This window comes from Dermacentor andersoni, chromosome 6 (assembly GCF_023375885.2).
Source record: "Dermacentor andersoni chromosome 6, qqDerAnde1_hic_scaffold, whole genome shotgun sequence".
NCBI lineage: Eukaryota > Metazoa > Arthropoda > Arachnida > Ixodida > Ixodidae > Dermacentor > Dermacentor andersoni.
Genome location: NC_092819.1, coordinates 146,503,020 through 146,522,243, shown reverse-complemented (window position 1 = coordinate 146,522,243; position 19,224 = coordinate 146,503,020). Strand labels below are relative to the sequence as shown.

Genomic DNA, 19,224 nt, shown 5'->3' with positions numbered 1-19,224 from the left:
TACATAAAAGTGTTTTTCCGAGCGTGAAAGAAGGCCGCGTATGCACGCAGAGCGCCTCTAGCGGCCAGTCGCGTGGCAATTTTGCGTGCATTTTGAGGCTTCTTTCACGCTTGGAAAAACACTTATGTAGCGTGTATTCAGCAACAGAACGCTGTATCGGGAGTTTTTCATGTCGCTCTACAATTTTGTAATTGACACTTTCCATCTAAATATATTATTCGACAAAATAAATAATTATTACTAATTGTATAAGTAGGTGGAATGAAAAATATAACTTGAGTATCTCCAAGCCACGGCAAACAACATTACCTTGGTTCTGTCCAGCTACGTGGCATTAAGATATTTTTACACTCTGGCTAAAGTTAGCTGGGACACCCTGTATATATTTACACAATACTGATATTCGCATTACTTTCTAAATTTGCTGATAATAATATAACACAATGTAGTAATCCGGATTATTTGCGATTATTTGCCCCCAAATGTTAGCTCTGCACAACCCTAAGCTACACACACGACATGCGTAATTAAACGAGAAACGCGGTAAGAAAGACATAAGCGTAAAGTCCATGTACTTCCAGTTCATATTTCCCATTTTTCCGACGATCCAGTTATTCCAAGAAATCTTTTATATTTACTTGGGATAAGTGGATCACTGGATCACACTCGCTAAAAGAAAGTAATACCATCGCATTACCGTTATCCTTTTTGCTCTTTTGAAAGAAAATGTGGCCAGAGAAGAAATGTTTTTATGAGAAGCAACATCAAAGATGCGAGTAATGTGAGCCACATTGACTATGCACAGCTTTTTTTTCGGCAGGAACTTCCTCCTAGCTTGTTCATTATAGTACATGTGCTACAAAGAGAATTGAGGCACCGTAAAACAGCTTGCTCTCTCTGTAATTTGGTGCCGTCATGTGCATGTAGTTAAGTCAATATTGTGCCGCTCTGTGGTGGTCAATGTGTAAACTTCAGTGCTCTGTGTAATAGTTGTGGGCTTAATTTTAACAACGGTCCTTTTTTTTTCTGTTTCTTTTTTCAGATGCAAAAGTCCTCAAACAATCTGTTGGGGACGTCATCTGAGGAGAGTTTGCTTATCCAACAGGGGACAACAACCACTGGGCCCACGGACCAAACAAGTGATGAACCTACCACTCTGCCACCAAGCTCGGAGAGTAGCTCTGGAACGCAGACGAACAACGATATATTCGGCACGGAAAACGATAAACTGAACGACATTGAAGCCGATAAGCTAGCGAAGACAGAAGCCCACGTGGAGCCCGAAAGCGCGGTTGGTGCAGAGACGCCCGCGGTGGCGACGAATGGTACCACGACACCTACGCAAGTCCCTGCGACAGAACTAGAGCCAAATTCAGCTGATGTCTTCGCAACGACTGGGTCAAAAGAACACTCTGTGTTGTTCCAAGCAGAAGGCACGACTGTGTCTAGTCACATCGGTGGCGACGACGCAACGAGCGCGTCGTCCATGGTTCCTGTTACATCAGGTACATGGCCACCGGATGTAGCTACAGCAGCTGACGATTCCGGGGTCACCACGGAATCAAGTGTAAACCCGGAAGCGACGTCTTTTGCAGCCACAACTACGCCACACGCCTTGAGGGAGACTACTTCTCCGGGGTCCGTCGCTACTCAGCAGGCACAAGCCGTACCGTTTTCCACTGATGTTCTGCAGCAGTCCAGTTCAGTGCCGAGCATTAGTGGTCCTCAGAGTGCAGAGAGCAGCTTGGAAACGCCCAGTGACGGTGTTTACGGAGGCGATCCTTACTTCCAGCCAGCAATATCCTCACCTGGTATTGCAGCGGGTCCTTTTCATACTCCGAGTCTTTATTCTGATCCGCTGAACACGAACGTTCCGGGCTATTTTAATCCAACGGGAACGAACGGCGTCACCTTTCCTAGGTTTGGCCTGGGGTTCTCGCGTAAACGCTACTCTAGCCCTCCAGAAGTGGTCACCGTAGGGCAGACATTGTCTCCGGATAGCGTTGATGACACTACACCATCTGCAAATATAGCCCCTTCGGAACAGGGTCACGCGTACGGCGAGGCCTCACTACCTGTCACTTACGGCACTACAACCGAATCTGAGGCCGTTGATTTTGGAGCATCGTTGCCGCCTTCAGCTGCTGACACTACTACTGAAGGAATCACTCATGCAGCACCCTTTCTCACGTCGCACGACGTTAACTCTGCTGATTCTACATCGCTATCAACAGAATCTCCGGCTCAGCACGCAAGTACGGGCATGCAACATCGGAGTGAGCTGACCAGTTCTACAGAAAAGCAACACGATGAAGAGACGCCCACTACAGATCCCACGCCTGCTACCAGTGTTCATGACGGTGCACCCGACCTACCGACCACAGAGTCAAGCGTGATGCCTGAGCCTTCCATTATTAGAGCAAAAATGGGCAGGGCACGTACCATCGAGGACCCAGACCCAGATTCGAATGATGTAACCGGGCAGGGACCTCGAGAAATGACGCAGTACACAGAGCCTCCGGTAATAGGTAAAAATGCGCTACAAGATAGCACATCTGACCCGGCATCACCGCTCGCCACTAATTCTGAAAGCACTCCTAGTGTCAGTGCAACAGAGGAACCAACAACAGCTTCTCCTATAGAGAGCACAGCGACTGCCTCCGTCATGTCAGAACCGGCTACAGCGGCCCCCACAGGAACCGTACCTTCAGATATAGCAACGAGCCACACCACCGGTTCCATAGATCTTACGCAGACAAGCAGCGAGAGCGCAACAGGAGCACCTACAGAGAGTACAATGTCGACCCCTGTCATTACTACCACGTTTCGAGATTCTGGAACACCTTCGCAGGAGACCACGACTACGCATTTGGCAGCAGAGGGCGGTACTACGTCAGAGACCAGCGACGCAAGCGTGTCCCAAGCACCGGTGGAAATGACCTCCTCATCTCTTGAGGAGGCGACCTCAAGCTCAGTTACAGACGCTACGACAGAGAGTGTCACGGATTCAGCGAAAACTGCACCCACAGATTCGTCTACTCAGAGCGTGTCACAGTCGACGGGAGAATCAGGGGTTTCCACAGATTCGACAACGGTTCCGAGTGGCGACAGCAGCACGCAGTACCCGGGTATTTCTGTTACACAAGAAACCATTGACATTTCAACGGACACTGCTACGACAGAATCTCATGTGAGTTCACAGGATGCGACATCCCAGGTAGAAGCATCTACAGACGCAGCGTCAGGACACCCAGAGTTAAGGACAGAAGATGGTTTCACGACCATGACCCCTGCTATGACAGATGGACCAGCAAATGAGGGCCCGCCGCACACGCAGACCAACCCTTCCGTTTCAGGTACAACCGAAATCGTTCAGCCAGTTGGAAAGGAAGAGTTGACGACAGAAGGAGAAGGCAACGTGGAAGGAAGCACTCCCATCCTATCGGAGGGGACCACTTCCCCGGCAACCGAGCAGGCAATGACGACGCAGGAAGTACAAACAACAGAATTACCGACGTACGAGGCGACAACACCCCGTTCGCCTGTTATTTCGAATGAAGACGGTGAGAGTACACGATCATCTGTATACGCGGATACAACGCCAATAGCAGACGACAGGCCAGCCGAGTTTACAACACCGACTGCTGAGGTTGCAGCAACCACAGAAGGCAGATCTACAACATCAGAAGCCGACAGCACAACACTGACAGCTGACACTACAACAAAACCAACTGCCGACTCTGCAACGCCAGCTACTGACACTACTGAATCGCCAGTTGTCGAGACTACGGCACCTCCAGCTGCCGACACTGCGGCGCCGCCATCTGCCGAGACTACGGCACCGCCCACTGCCGAGACTACGGCACCGCCAGCTGCTGAGACTACGGCACCACCAGCTGCCGAGACTACGGCACCGCCAGCTGCTGCGACTAAGGCAGCGCCAGCTACCGACACTACGGCACCACCAGCTGCCGAGACCATGGCACCAGCAGCTGCCGAGACTACGGCACCGCCAGCTACCGACACTACGGCACCACCAGCTGCTGAGACCACAGCACCATCAGCTGCCGAGACTACAGCACCACCAGCTGCCGAGGCTACATCACCGCCAGCTGCCGAGGCTACAGCACCGCCAGCCGAAAGTACAACACCGACAGCCGAGATTCTAACCCACGCCGCCGAGACCACAACTGCCCTGAGTGATGTGCCTGAAACGGAACCAGCAGTAGGCGAGGTGGCAACGTCACCATCGGCTGTCGGAATTACAACAGTAGAAGTAAGCGATGTTATAACGACGACAGCAGTCGAAGCTACAACACCTGGAAACGCCCCGTCGACGGAACCAGCTACTGACTTTTCAATGGCATCAGAGGTGACAGGTGGTTCCTCGGCAAGCCGAAGTCCTAAACAACTCTCTGAGAGCACGTCCATGTCTCTGCCAGAGTGGACCACGTCACCTTCTACTGAACACGATCCCAAGCACAGCTTCACGACTGCCCCTGACCTGTTCTCAACTACTCTGTCATACACAAGTTGGCGGCAAAGCACAACACATCCTCCACCTTCTGAGGAGCCCGCTGGCCGGGACATTACAGAAGGGACATCCTGGAATACGGATACTACAACGGCCTCCTCTATCCAGGACTGGACGTCGTCGACCGAGGCGCCAGCCTACACGTCGGGTGAGAGAAGCTGACATGTTGTTTAAGAGCTGGTAGCAGCATTTCTCTGAATATGACGACACTGGCTGCGATAAAAAACTACAACACAAATATCGATCAGTGACTCCAGAGAAATAGGCTAGAACATCAATCCAAAACGTTTGTTGTGTAACGCAGTGGGTCATCTCTTGCTTATTTCCAATTTACCCACAATTTTCACTTTTACCGTTTTCCTGTGTCCAACAAGGAAGCTTCGTCGTCAACGCAGCCAATCTTGATTGATGAGAACGATAAAACATCTCAATGACGACGCGGGAGTTTTGTAAGACAGTATACGTGACGCTTTACTCATGTCGTTTTGGCTTTGTCATCCAAGGCATGCACCTGAAAATCGTCACGTTTGCGTCAGCCCTTGCGCCTTCGTTCAAACAGCCTTTTATATGGGTGCGCCCACAGTCACGCCTGAGTAGTATAGCCTGTTGATGTTGGAAAACTCATTAGATAAAGTAATTGGCGCAGCATCTATACAGTGTATGATGCGATTTACGTAAAAAGGCGGCGCGGATACATGTTCGTGCAGGCACTGTGCAGATTGGATCGTTTGCGAGACACAACTTGAAGGTAAGTCCAGGTAAACAATCAGAAAGTGGTATACTCATGTCTATATGTGGTCCTTAAGATTTCTTGGGGCTGCCAATGGCGTTACCTTACTTACCGCCTTGCGCAAATGAGATATTATTTCTTGTGGCTCTCTCATCGCAGTGCAGCAGGTTTCCATCCAGGTAATTCCCCTTTACAAAGGTGTTAAGTAAAGTAACAAAAGTTCTGTTCGGCCACTTATCAGATGCTTTGCCAAATTTCTAGGCCCTGTCATTGCGCTCACCTTTCCCTTTCTGAAAGGCTTCGCGTCCAAGGTTTCCGCTGTATACCTTTAAATAAATCATTCGGTTTCGCTGCATTTCTGAGGCCTTACTCCGAAAGGTTTCGTCGGTGCTTTTTTTTTTCGGTTTGTTGGCCAACTTCCCTAATAATATGTTTGATGCCACACTTGGTTGGGACATACTCTTACAAGCAGTTCTAGCGTATTAACTTTACGTCAATCTATCCTTGCAGTTATTAACGCCGCTCTTTGACGTAGTTGCATTTCAAATTTTACTCTTGTTGCTGAACTGAAGGCCCGTAGGTAGGACGACTGGAGAATCGCGTGACCGCCATAAATTAATTAAGCATCAGATAACGATTGTCATGCTGTCACATTGACACAAACAGTTCAGGCTGCAAAAAAAAAATAATAATTGAAATTAAGGCACAGAATAAGATTCAAATTCGTTTTTTGAGTAGCGTGGACGTCGGTATCCTTTTGTGCGTTGAAATGTTCCCTTAAATTTGTTCTGATAGCAAAGGAGGTGCTTTGAATTGCTCTTGCATTTGCAAAGAGGGACCAATTTCTCGCATGGTAACGCGTTCTAGCGGCATAACGCTTGCTCGTGTTCCCTTTGACAGGCAGGCTGTGGGATAGTGGTTATGACGACTAAGTTGTGACCAGTGGGCTCGTTCGTAAGGTTATTAGTTTGTTCCAGGAATATCTGTACGAAAACCGCAATTAAGGCGTCTTGAAGCATGTCATCGATCCAAGCTGCTATTGGTCTGTGATATTTTTTTGATGCCACCGAATATTTTCGTTCCTACTAGCTTGATCCAGTAGCAACGGCAAAATATAATTTACATTGAAGACGCTAGAATATCCTTGCTCTAGTGTCCATATGCTGAAAGTTTCTGGGTAGTCTTTTTCAGCGGGAGAGCAATGCATTGTACTGCACATGAGCCTTCAACTGGCGCTAGTATTGTAGTGACTGCGTCTATGGCTATCATTTGTCTTTCTCGCATTAGATGCGCTTTATGCGTACGTGGTCTAGAGAGAGACAAAAAGAGATCAATGAGATGCGAAAGGCCGGGAGGCTAACCGTAATATAGATATCCCATTTGCAATCCTTCACTGGGGAAGGCGTAAGGCGAAACAGCAAGATGAAGATAAGCACACACAGACAAAACGACGTAGATGAAAAATAGAGCACAATTAAGACTTTTTGAAGCAAGTAATCGATCCAAGCAGCTGCAGTTTTCCTGTGATATTTCTGCTGCACTCAGTTATATGGAACATGTATGCTAAAATATGAATGAAGCTCTCTCGGGGTGCAATGCACAAATGATATTCATAAAGTAAAACGTTCACGCGGCGATTGGTTGGGGACTCTATTTTAAGCGCTAAATGGCTGGGCTTGATGTTTGTGCGTTGATTTGGTTCGACAGGCACAGCGAACCACGGGAACTAAAATGTACAAGCTCATGCGTTGATCTGTCTGCGTCAATCTGAGGTCTCTTTAGAGGCAGCATCGCGAATTCTGTCGCGTGGCGTGTCCCGTATTTTCTCTGAGTTTAATTACGCGGTACATCGCGCCCTCGTTCCCAGCTATCGGTAAGGAAACATGGCAAAAATTGCGCCCCGTTTAACTTGCCACTAATAAGGCCGCCACTTCCGGCTCTCTTCTTTAAATGTTTTTCCTTCGTCTGCTTACATCACTCTCCGAGCCAGAAATGCTGCGGTGACACTCGTGGCGCGATTACTTCTCGTTGTATCTAACCTGTTCCAAAGTGTCGGCCCGCGGCACATCGGAGAAGAGCAAGAGTGCGGCACAAACTTTTGCTTCGCATGGCGCTCGATTTCCCGAGGACGCCGTAACTCAGGCGTCGCACGACAGGCGCTGGAGCAGCGTCGACCCGCGACAGCCGTGCTTGCCGATGGGAACAACCGAGTGATCTCCTGCCGGGGAGGCATTCCCGTCAGTGTCGGTGCATTGCGAGACGCTCCCGATGGTGGCAGCAGCCGCCGACGCTATTTACGACTTCCGGTTCTTTGTGGCTTCGCAGGTTCGCCAACCAGCACGGAAATCGGCGCCGACGACACGTCCTGCGTGAGTATGTTTGTCCTCTGCGCGAGCCCCCGATCGCCACACCTTTTCTGCACATATCGACGCGCACGGGCGTTAAGACCCGTTTTCGATGTCCCTGGTTGTGGGTGTAGCCGCGAGAGTAACGTGGTGCGCACTGCTCACTAGAAACGATTCGTTAGCTTTGCCCCCTGCCCGATGTTCGATGACGCTTATAGAAGACGTCGTGCTAAGCAGTGAATCGGGAACCGTTTGCCTGTAGCGCCTCTCTTAGTGGAATCAAGGGAATGTTCATTCACACGTGACATAATATTGACAAATTCTCAAGTGCTATGACCTCAAAAAGACAGGAAATGTCATACCAGTGCGTTTCACGGGAAAGTAAATTCAAAGAGTCAAAAGTTGGCCTGGTTGGAGATTCACGATTGTACTCGTACATGGAAAGCCGCAACTCCAGACGAATGGGAGTGGGCGGGCAGTGCGAAACCGTGTGCCTCTGTTCCTGTCCGTCTCGTGTTCCCGTGGTGTACGTATATTTGAACATAGACACGAAACAATAATTGGGCTGTTGTATAATATCGAGGTTAAATAAAGCGTTTATCACCCAATCTCGACGCAGAAAGTTACGACTGTGTCGATGTGTTGACAATTTTACGCGGGATCACGTGTAGCGTAATACTATAGTGCCGCTATCTAGTCTAGCACATAAGTGGATTTTAAAAGAAATTACGTGGCGTTATTTGCTTTAATGAGCACAGTCTAGAACAATCGGCAATAATATTCAGAGATTGAAAATGGACGAACTAGCATATCTACGGTCATTCAAATGAGCCGCCTTTTCACGGCATCCAGGTGAGCGGGTCCCTAGAGATAGAGATCTGTGGCGAGATCGGCAGTCTACCAAGTCTTTCTAATAGGACGTTTCAGATCCTGAAACATTGTGCTAGGAAGCGGGAAGGATTTACATAAAAACTATACCAGGGTAATTGGATTGTGCGCTCGTACACCCACATTGCATAAAATGTTCGTATGCACAATATTTTCTATTCCTACGAGTAGTATTTTGCAGTTCTTCGCAGCGGAAAGGCTGTTATATTTTAGCAGCATTGCATGAACTGCCATGCCCAGCAGAACGCAACGAGCAGAATGGAAATATTTTATCGAAATGCTTGCTTAGCGTAAAGCGCTGGCGCGAAGTAAGGGGGTGTTAGACCCAATTTATACAATAATCGCAGTAAATGGTGCACGCTAAATACTTCACTTTGGTGACACTCACGCGCTAGATTGGCGCCATATACAGGATTCAAACAGGGAATTCAGAAATGCGTCGAGAAGCATAACAGTGGAAATTCCGAAAAACCGAATCGCTCGTTTCTAAGAAATTATTTCAAACACATCTACTTTGAGAGCAGTCACTGCTTCGGGCTTCAATATATAGTGAAAAATGGACGCAAAAGCGCAAACAAACTTTCGTGCTATAGATACATAAAATACAATGCTTTGTTTTGAATAAATTCAACAATCGTTCTTCTGTATAGAGTGCGCCAATTCTCATGTAGTTTCTTTGTACACGGATTGAAATATTGAGCTGTTAATAAACATTCTGTTGCTCTTCGGCCATGTAGTGGCTTTCTCCTTATGCTCGCTTACCTGTCAAGTGGCATTTGTGCAGAACATCGTGGAAGGGGCCCTACCGGTGTCGTGCCTTCTGCCCGAGGAACTCAACCAAACTGTGACAGTCAAGTTTGGTGATGTGAGTACCGCCGTAACAGAGTTGAGCTGCGTTCTAGCACAAGTTCTCAGAATTATAATGAATGAATGAATGAATGACCTATTTGTTGAGAAGACTGGTATCTGAGTTTTATAAAAGGGCATGGATGATTTTTATCTAGAGACCCCCTAGGCACGGTCATTTCATAGTTGTCAATGTGCTTTGCGTTTTCCTTTAATAATACAGTGCTTTGTGGTTAAAATACAACTTTGTTCAGCGATTTGTAGTGTAGAAGTGAGAAGAAAAGGGGATGTATTGCGTGATTAACAACAGCAGTTTTGCTGTAAGGCCTGTTCTGCAGCATTTGCCTAAATGGGAGCGAGTGGGGGACGTAGGGGGGGGGGGGGGGAACGGTAAATGTAGTACACTAACACGAAGGCGTGAGGAACGACAAAAGCATTGACAGAATCGTTTTTAACGTGGTGTTTTAATGATCATGCTCGTTTCTGTTGGTACTGTGTAAGGGGTTACTATCCTAACTGTATGTTTTTCACTCTTATTTTATGTTCGTTAACAAGGCAGCAGTAATTCCGTACTGCCCTTTACACTTCACTCAAGCAGTAAGGCTAAATTCAGTAGAATCAGTGAGATTGTTCGGCTTAATGTTTTATGTGAAGCATTGCGCTCGAGCATCCCTCAAATTTAACCAATAGAACGCAAGAAATAGATAACTGCGTAACTGCCGCTAAGGCAGCGCCAACCAGTCTGCAGGATATCGTTTAAACAATACTGGCACAGTTAATCCTGTTATGTGTTGAGTTTCATAACTCGGCAATGCATGGAGCCCTTAAAATTTCATTTCTGTTTGCAGCTGAACAAAACGAGGGCCGAAACATTCCGAGTTGAGGCCCGGGTGTGGCTGCTGGACTATTGCAACGTAAGTATGTATTTGCTGAACTTTCTGCCTCGCCAAGTACGAGAATATGCTAGAACATGGCTAATATTAGTATTTCGGAGGTAGTGGGGGTGACACATGGTTGGACGATATTTATGAGCCAGGTAACAAACGTGTTTGCTGCTTAGCCAGTAACCGCTACGCTTAGCTTGGCTGTCAAACGCAATTTTTTACTGTTCGCGTGCATCGAAAGATTCTGCCACAATGGGGACGCGCATTCATACTGCAAATTGTAAAAACCACATGTTTCTTTTAGAGCAGATAGCTTCCTCAAGAGATATAGGCGGCTGTGATCAAGACGTTGTTGCCAGTGAAAAGATGGTGACAGCGTTTTCTCTTGGCTTTCCCTTGGTACTGCGCAGCCGTACCGGTCGTACTGGTTGGGCACCAGTGGGTCGAAAATCCAAATTCTTGGCTACCGAAACATGATACCGACGCATTTAGCACCACAAATAGCGGTGTTTTAATGACCATACAGTGCAAGCTGCGTGGAGTTGGAGCCAGAGTTTTGACGCTGAATCCAATTGTGCCTAATTGTAGGGATGGGGCAACCGGTCGCATTGCTTGCGTTAGGGTCATTGTGCGTGACAAGTATAAAGAAAAGGGCGCAACTGCTTTAAACACAGAAGAATTACAGAACTACCGTGAAACACACAGTGCGAAGCAACGAAGATGCACAACTGTGCATTTTATTCCTGGCACCATAGGATATCTTGCTAAGGGTGCTGAAGGAGAATATGACACTGGGAACGTGGGCAGTTGACAGAGAGCCATTAGCAGTTTCCCCCAGCTTCGGTGACGACGCTAATTCCCATTCTGGCCACTTCTGAGCTTCGTTGTCGTTGTCCTGCAGAATTCTGGCTGATATTTGTTTATCGATGATCGATCATGAATTGGATGGATTATTCTTAGTTGTAATCGAAAACAACTTAGCAGCATTTATAAAAAGTAAATGATGTGAAAAAACGAAATTACCTCTTGGAAATAAACGGCGCTAGTAAGAATCAGCGATGATTAATTAAAACGCACACGACAAAGACAGAAGAAAGATGACAGCTTAGCAAGGCAATTGGTTCAACTGAATCATTAATTTATTGGCGGCTGGGATAAAATGCCTTTGGCAAAGTCAAGGCGCGGAGAAAGCTGCAACAGAAACTGCTAAATCCAGACAAAGTTTTCGAAGAGAATGTTACACAATCATTTTTCTTGCAACAGTAAAGCGGTGACGAGATGTGATGAATAATTTCGTGCGAATTATTAAGCCAGCACAGAGAGGCAACCACCAAGTCTGTCCTATGTGCAGAAAAACTCAGGGAGCATATGTGGTGACGAAGTTTTCCGAGAAAGACCTCAAGCTCCTTGCCTTACAGAATGCCCTGTGCTCAGGAAATCACACGTCTTTGTAATTTGGAGCAACAGGGTGCACTTGGTCTGATATTGCTTGTCGTTCATCTGTATTGTTTGCTTGTGTGCCAGCGCTCCTTTGGAGTGGGGAAGCATCTTATTTTGATAGCTACGCATATTTTCACAAAAATTGCCGCAAGATCTGCGGAAACATCTGCAGCCTGGCGACTTCACAGTGCGTGAATACTTGGATGAAACGTTCAGGTCGGCGTAAGTTCGTAGGTGTGGATCCCCAAATCGTACGACGAAACGGACGAACGTTCCAGTTAAATGGATCCTGCAGTTTAAAGATGCGTTTAGTTAAAAAAAATCTGGTGAAAGAACGGTGCGTTTTACCGAAAATTTTCCGACGGTTCTCTCAAAACAAGTGCTTCATTCGAAATTATGTCAAAGTTAAACGTGCCTCAGGAAATTCGCCGGGCTGAATTCATACATCACAATATGAGCCCGGGTAAGGCCAATTACAGGTTATTTAGCTTAATTTTGTTAATTATTCAGTTTCGCGTTTCGATTTCTGGTGCATGTGATTCCCGCCTTTTCCACAAATCCTGCTCAAGGAGTAGAAATGTGCCTGACTCAATCGTTACTTTTTAGAATTTATGTGATGAAAATAAAACAAAACTGTAATGCCATGCAGCGGTCGTTATGTGGTCATATGGGGGCTCTAGAATCTAGCATTTACATGGAATCTGCCATGTGCTATTTTGGCTTATCTCTTCCCCCTGAGATGATCATATGCGCTTCCTTTGGAGCTTACAGTTTCGCTCCAGCTTTTCATGTGTGCGCTGTTTCGCAGCCGTTAAGAAAGTTGAAGCAATTTTTACAAGAACGTTACCAAGCGCGTTAAGCGAATGGTAAAGTGACTTACCTCGTGTGTCTCACGGACTTTTCACCGGCAGAAAAATGGCATCCCGCTTGGTGACCCGCTGGTGGTGTTCCTCAGCGGAGACCGGGGCATGGATCTGATCTCCTTCTTCGTACTCAACCGTACGAGAGGTACGTTTACAAGATTACACGGCGGTTTAAGTTTGTTCGTCATGTTGCTGCAGTTGCTCGAAATATCTTCTGGAAATATTTTGAGGAGTGCTTACGCGACTGCCAACCGTTCATAGTGAGGCATTATCTTCCAAGGAACGTTAATAAATGGTCGCTAATGAAGATACAAAGTTACGATGGATCGACAGATTGGACACCATTAATATCAAATAGTGCAAGAAGAGGGACAGTTGGGCGAGTTAGTACGGTATTGGTTTGTAGCGCGAAGTGACGCAGACGAAGACTAGAAGAAGCCAGGAGGAGCGCTAAAAGCGTTCGTCCGACTTCTTCTGATCTTCGTCTGCGTCACTTAGCGATACAACCAATAATAAAGTATCAAATAGCTTACACTTACCCCTGAGAGCGGAGGCTTCCTATATCAAAAGAGACAAAGGGAGCTCTCACTGCCAGCTAGTAATATCAGTTAGCGACAATATGAAGTTGGAGCTTGTATACCTTTGAAGATGAAATACACTGTTGCGTTTCTAGATTTACCTTCTGTAGCTTTCCCGCTTTAGTTCATCGCATGTTTCGCTCAGAGCACATAGAGCTTTGCTGAGCCGACACGAAAGAGCACCGCTTTCGTTTCGAGCCAGTGTTACAAACGAACAGCGTTTGCAGTTTTTCTGCAGGTATCTGCAGAAAAGGTTGTAGTTTGAATGTTTGTGTGCTCTAAATGAATTATAGTTGGTGACCACTTAAGAATCAGAATTGCTTACGTGAAAGGATCGAATAATCGTACATGCCTAGTACTAGCAAGGAACAAACAACACATTCTTGTAGCTGCGTGGACCGTATAGTGTAAAACTATTCCATTCTGAATTAATTCCAATCTCTTGACGTCAAATTTACGCAACCGCCGAGGAAAGCATCGTGTGGTGACCCGCAGCGTTGTCTGAAGAGTTCAGTCAAACGATCTCCTTGTTTATAGGCTACATTTGTTTGCTTTCGAAGCGAATAGTATTTCTTACTTTGACAGGATTTTTCTTATCGAATTAGCTCACAAGGGGCGTGGAACGCGGAGAAGTGGAGAGGGAATCACTGGGGCCGAGCAGTGCAAGCAGGTGTCGGGCTAGGAGAGTGGTGCTGGCGTCTGCGATTGGTCTGCTCCCCCTTGCTTAGCTTGCGGTGGCTGGTCGAAAATCATGGCGGTAAAAAAAGTAAAAAATGACGCTACAATGGTTTCTCCATGGAGAAGAGTTGGGAGAGCGACGTTGTATACGTGCCAAAAGGACTGGACAATCTTATACTGCCAAGCAAAAATATTATTCAACGCAAAGAAATCCATTTCCAGTGCCAGAGCGATCGGCGGGCAGCCTTCTTGCATCAATTTCGAGACGGGACACTGTCCCGTTATTTCGAAAGAAATTCTGTGTTTTTATAGGCATAATAATGGTATTTTTAGTGCATACACCTCACTTTGACTTGTTGAGTTTTAGCGGCTTTGTGATATCGCGTGACAAACAGACAAAATGGGCGCCACCAGAAAGCGATTTTTAACAATAGTGGAGGGCTTATGGCAAAAGAAGGCGTAGAATACGAAATAACCTTTTTGGGGGGGGGGGGGGGGGGGCTAATCATTCATAAGCGGTGCGTACAAGGCGTATCATATGGGGAGCTTTCAGGGATTTCATGACGTAACGTGACAAACAGAGGAAGTGGGCGATGATCGAAGAAGTTTGACCAATCGTAGAGGGCTACTAAAGAAAATGAATTAGACACACATTGAATTGGATTTGTGGTGCAGAGCTACTTATTCAGTTTGTTGTAGCACGAACCACGATTGTCCTTGTAGGACTGAATGCGTCGTGAAGTTTTCAACGTAAACACATGTTCAAATCCAAATTGATTCAAAGCAAAGAGACTATGTAGGCAATGTGGTATAAAACATATGGATCCCCAGCTCAAGGCTAGTTGGGATCCATGCTAGTAAGTACTGAGAATCACAAATACAATACAGCAAAGTATAAATAAATCACACGCACACACACACACACACACACACACACACACACACACACACACACACACACACACACACACACACACACACACACACACACACACACACATATATACATATATATATATATATATATATATATATATATATATATATATATATATATATATATATATATATATATATATATATATATATATATATATGTATGCATTTATAAACAAAAGGCAGGGTGTTTCTAGTTACACCTACGATAAACCTACAGACAGACATTTGTACTTAGTACAATACTGCAAGTGATAAAAACAGACGAATGCCCCAACGAAATGAATGCCCTAAACAGATAACAGTAGTGAATGATAATGGTATTTCGATGATAAGGAAAATATTTGCCTTGTTTTACTTCTAGTGGTCAGATGTTCCATCGAAGTTCTCCAGTGCTGTTTAACCTCCTCTTTCCATATACATTATGACTTTTTGGAAAGATATAATTTTTCTTAATTGCACTGCCTAAATGGTTTCTGGATTGTAAAAAAAATTGAAAAACTCGAAGGGCACTTAGTGGTTATGCTATTATGTGTGGTTATTGTCTTAAAATACAGTAATAAATTAATATGCAGTATATTTCACTTTGAAACAGCGAATTGATTTAATATTGTAATCAGTAAAATTATAAATTGAGATACCCCTTTCTCAAGAAGTAAAATAGGTTCTGCATATGAAACGTACGTGTGACCCAAAGATGCAATACACTGGGATAAATGGCTATGGAATATGCTAATATAAATTGCTTGCAGCGTGGTGGTGTGAAAGTAACAACGGCATTTGTGCAAAATCAAACTAACTTTACTTAATTGTTTACAGAGCGATGCAACATGAGGCTTCCAATGAATATGTTAATCTACTGTGACACCCAAGTATTCTTTATACCTCACCCGCTCAAGTGCATTACGGTTTAGAGAAGGCGAATGACATTTTGTTATGGGGGCGTTCCACGAAGAAGCCTAGAGAATATATTTAGTTAGCAGTACTGTTGCTCCACCAAGAATAGTGCTGCGAATCTAACATCCAGCTGGTGTCTTCCTTACGTGATAGGTGGTTGGTGCATCTGTGCTGCAATGCAAAATGTCTCCGAAAAAGTAGCCGCGCGCATTCACGCTTCGACACTGGCGTGTAGCAAATACAAAGGGCGGGTGCGCGTAATTTCACGCATAGTGTATGTACGTACGAACCAAGAAAATTGATATTTGAATTTGTGGTATATTTATGGAACTTTGTATACATATAAACAAGCGAATATTGTTGCACGCTGCATTCTGCTACGGTAGGGCTTTTTTGATGCTCTTATCAACACCTTGTATCATCTGAGCGCGTTTTACTGATTAAGCGGACGCTCGAGGTGCACCGACTTCGTCAGCGCCGCCGGCGAGGCTGTGCTTTTTCCCTAAAGGCTGCACGCACGGCTCACGCGCGGGGAGAGCTGGATGGTCTCCGGAGACGTGGAGTGCATTTCGCTTCAAGAACGACGAAGCAAAGCGGACGTCCCGTCGACCACTCGGTGGCGGAGAGAGGGCGCCGTTTCGGCTTCCGCTGCTAGAGCAAAGGTTGTGCGCGCGTTCGCTATAGGCACCCCCCGTGTTCCTGTTGAGCTGATACGTGTATGCTCTGGTCTGAGCGCTAAAGGTCAAGCTAACGTGATTTAACGCTTCGCTGGGCGCTGACCAGTGCCGAGGATATCCCGTCGTCGGTCTCATCTCGCGCACCGTCCAGGTGCGACGTTTGCAACACCCACTGGAGGAGCTCGTTGCACCAGCGTTCTGAGACGCCCGGTAGCTAGCGGGACGCTTTTCATGCTAGCAGCCTAGATTCAAGGAGGATGCAGCCCGGCCCAGCAGCAGTTACGTCACACGCTGCTTCGCGCCAACATGTCGCAGCTGCGTAGGTGCGAGGAGTTCGAGCGCAGCGCTAGACTTTATATAATCACTGTCTATGCTTCGGCCTTCAAGAAAATCTGCAGACATTTTACTTGTATTCGTTCAGGCATACGAACACTGGCGCTACCATTTTTGACAATCTTTTTGTAATATATCTGTTCACCATAGAAGGATGACGTCCTTGAAATGACAGCTGTCCTTGTCATTAATTCGAAGCTATTTATTTATTGTGCATAGTTTCCTTGAAGATGTTTTACGTTTCACGCTTTCCCATTGCAGGTTCAGTGGTTCCAAGTGATACGGTCGTTGCAGTCCTAAACAACATGAAGCTGACGTTTGAAGACAAGGTAAGTCTATGTACTATATGAAGCGGCTTTACTTCACTCAATCTCTTCACCTGGTATGGCTCTTCAACAGACATTAATAACGCTTGTATTTCAACGGATGCCGTGGGGTCCACCTGCCTCAACTGAAGATTATTATTTGACACTGTAGGCTTTCGTTTCCTTTGGTTTTTACTCTGACACTTATATTGCAGCATGCAACGTGAGTTTTTTATTGCGGCCAAATTCAGCCTCATCGCTATTCCGGAAGGTGTCTCTGGAAACTGGAAGTTGAACACAATATTGGGCACACAAGTATAATCCAATTAAGGCCTAAATCGAGGTGATGCCATTTCTGAGCACGCATATAGCACACTGCTTTTCATTGCACATATACATAAAAAGGGCTTTTCAACCTCACTGCAAACGCGACTTCGGGAATATTGCATGTTTCTGGACGAACGAAGCCAACGGCGCATTAAAACATGCTGTATTTGCTAGTCCCCACTGAGGTTTCTTGAGTGTCTGCACAACATGCAGCAGCAACCCGTTTGGGCCAAGACGAATCCAGTCTTTTCACTGGTCGGTCACTTAAGTAGTTCAGATATTAGTTTTTTATAGATACTCATAGGAAAGACACAAATAAATCTAATTGCTTATTTTGTATCGGTTCTGCAAAGAAGAATGCGTGAGTAAGGATTTCAGGGGCAAAGTATCATAAATAATTGACTCAGCTACTTCTGAGAAGATGAGAGTTGCATAGTCCAATCTTTTTCATATTTCCTTTTTTTTTGCAAGAGATGTGGAACAGCAGTAAGCAGAGCCTTCAAACCGGGAAATGGGGCTTCACACTGACGTCTCCTCCTTCCATAAGGTGGTTTCGTTTTTAGGCTGTGAAAGCGCAAACTTGTGATTAGATCAAGTTTTCTAACTTCGCGGGACTGTAGGTACATTCACTTTGTAAACATTTATATTCCAAGGTATATATTAACAGGGAAAACCGGGAATTCTCAGGCATTTTGAATAGTCAGGAAAAACTCAGGGAAAACTTAGGGAAATTGTGGCTCTATCAGATAAAATTAGCTGTAACTTTATTGAAAAAGAACGAAAGTCGCGCTACTGCTGGCTCGAGTAACAGATAGGAATTGTAACTAATCGCCTTGGACGCGGTGTCGTTGGCTGAAAGAGTGGTCAGTGTACAGTCAACGACTGATTTTCCGGACGCCTGATTTTTCGGATATGCCCGATAATTCGGACGGCTTCGCGGCCCCACCACGTACTCCATAGAGAAAATGTATAAGTACGTCTGAAATGTCGGGTGCAAGAACCCCTCGCAGTCTGATTTTCCGGACTTTTTGCCTTGATCTTAAGTCCGAAATGCCATTAATCAAAACCACCATCGCCACCGTTTTGATTATATCGCCCCTTCGAACCGGTAATCTCATACGCAGATCCGCTGGCAGGCACTCCCACGGCCACTCTAGGCCTAGCTGCTTCCGCGTTCCCTGCTAAGCTTCTTGCCGTTCGGTGTCATGTTTTCCATTCAAAGAATTCGCCGCTGTCAGCAATGGCACGGACTGCCCCTTTGTAATCCTCGCGATCAGCTTCGAAGCTCGGAAAGCCCGACCCGTTGCATAATGCTGGTTCCCAAAAGTCAGCTTCACCTTAAGACAGTGTTGTTACGCGGTGAAGCCTACGTTAAGTACTGCGGTGAAGCTTAACAAGCGTAAGATGGGGCAATGTGAAAGGACACATGTGTTCGTTAATTATACACGCCCACACCCGCCGTCTCCTGTCACAGTACTTGCACCGATATGCCTAATAGGTCTACTGGCAGGCCTTCAGAGCTTTTTAGGCGGTACCTATGGCGGTTTGACCCCCTAATGGCATTAAAAGCCCTGTATTCGTATTTTTAAGACGTGTTCGCGTCCCCTAGGGAGTCCGAAAAATCGGACGTTGACTGTATAACTGACCAAGAGGATGCTTCGAATGGTCCGCGGGGCAAACACGTGGCAGAAGGAGGACGAGAACAGAAAGGGCCGACGCATTGAGGAATGACTGGAAAAGGAAGCGTGCGTCTGCTTCGTTGAAGCAGCTTGAGTTAAAAAAACAAAGTGTTGGCTGTCGCCGAGATGCAGGTGTCCCTCAGCCAAACCAAAATAAACTCATTAAAGCAGTGGAAGGCAACACTAAGGCGTTGTTCTCAGGCTGAGAGTATGTCAGGACAGTTGAGGTTACTTGACTTTACAGCTGCGGAGAGAGAATATCACTTGTGACAAAGTTCGAGCCG

General features: G+C 46.1%; 1 protein-coding gene across 1 annotated transcript in view; it reads left to right on the top strand.

Moving 5' to 3' along the window:
- Positions 1 to 19,224, top strand: part of LOC126523638 (uncharacterized) — a 176,389-nt gene that overhangs the window by 145,384 nt on the left and 11,781 nt on the right. The window contains exons 3-8 of the mRNA XM_050172235.2: positions 1,043 to 4,682; positions 7,590 to 7,633; positions 9,282 to 9,362; positions 10,192 to 10,257; positions 12,579 to 12,675; positions 16,891 to 16,958. Of these exons, the coding sequence (XP_050028192.1) occupies positions 1,043 to 4,682; positions 7,590 to 7,633; positions 9,282 to 9,362; positions 10,192 to 10,257; positions 12,579 to 12,675; positions 16,891 to 16,958 (3,996 nt within the window). The remainder of the gene's footprint in view (positions 1 to 1,042; positions 4,683 to 7,589; positions 7,634 to 9,281; positions 9,363 to 10,191; positions 10,258 to 12,578; positions 12,676 to 16,890; positions 16,959 to 19,224) is intronic.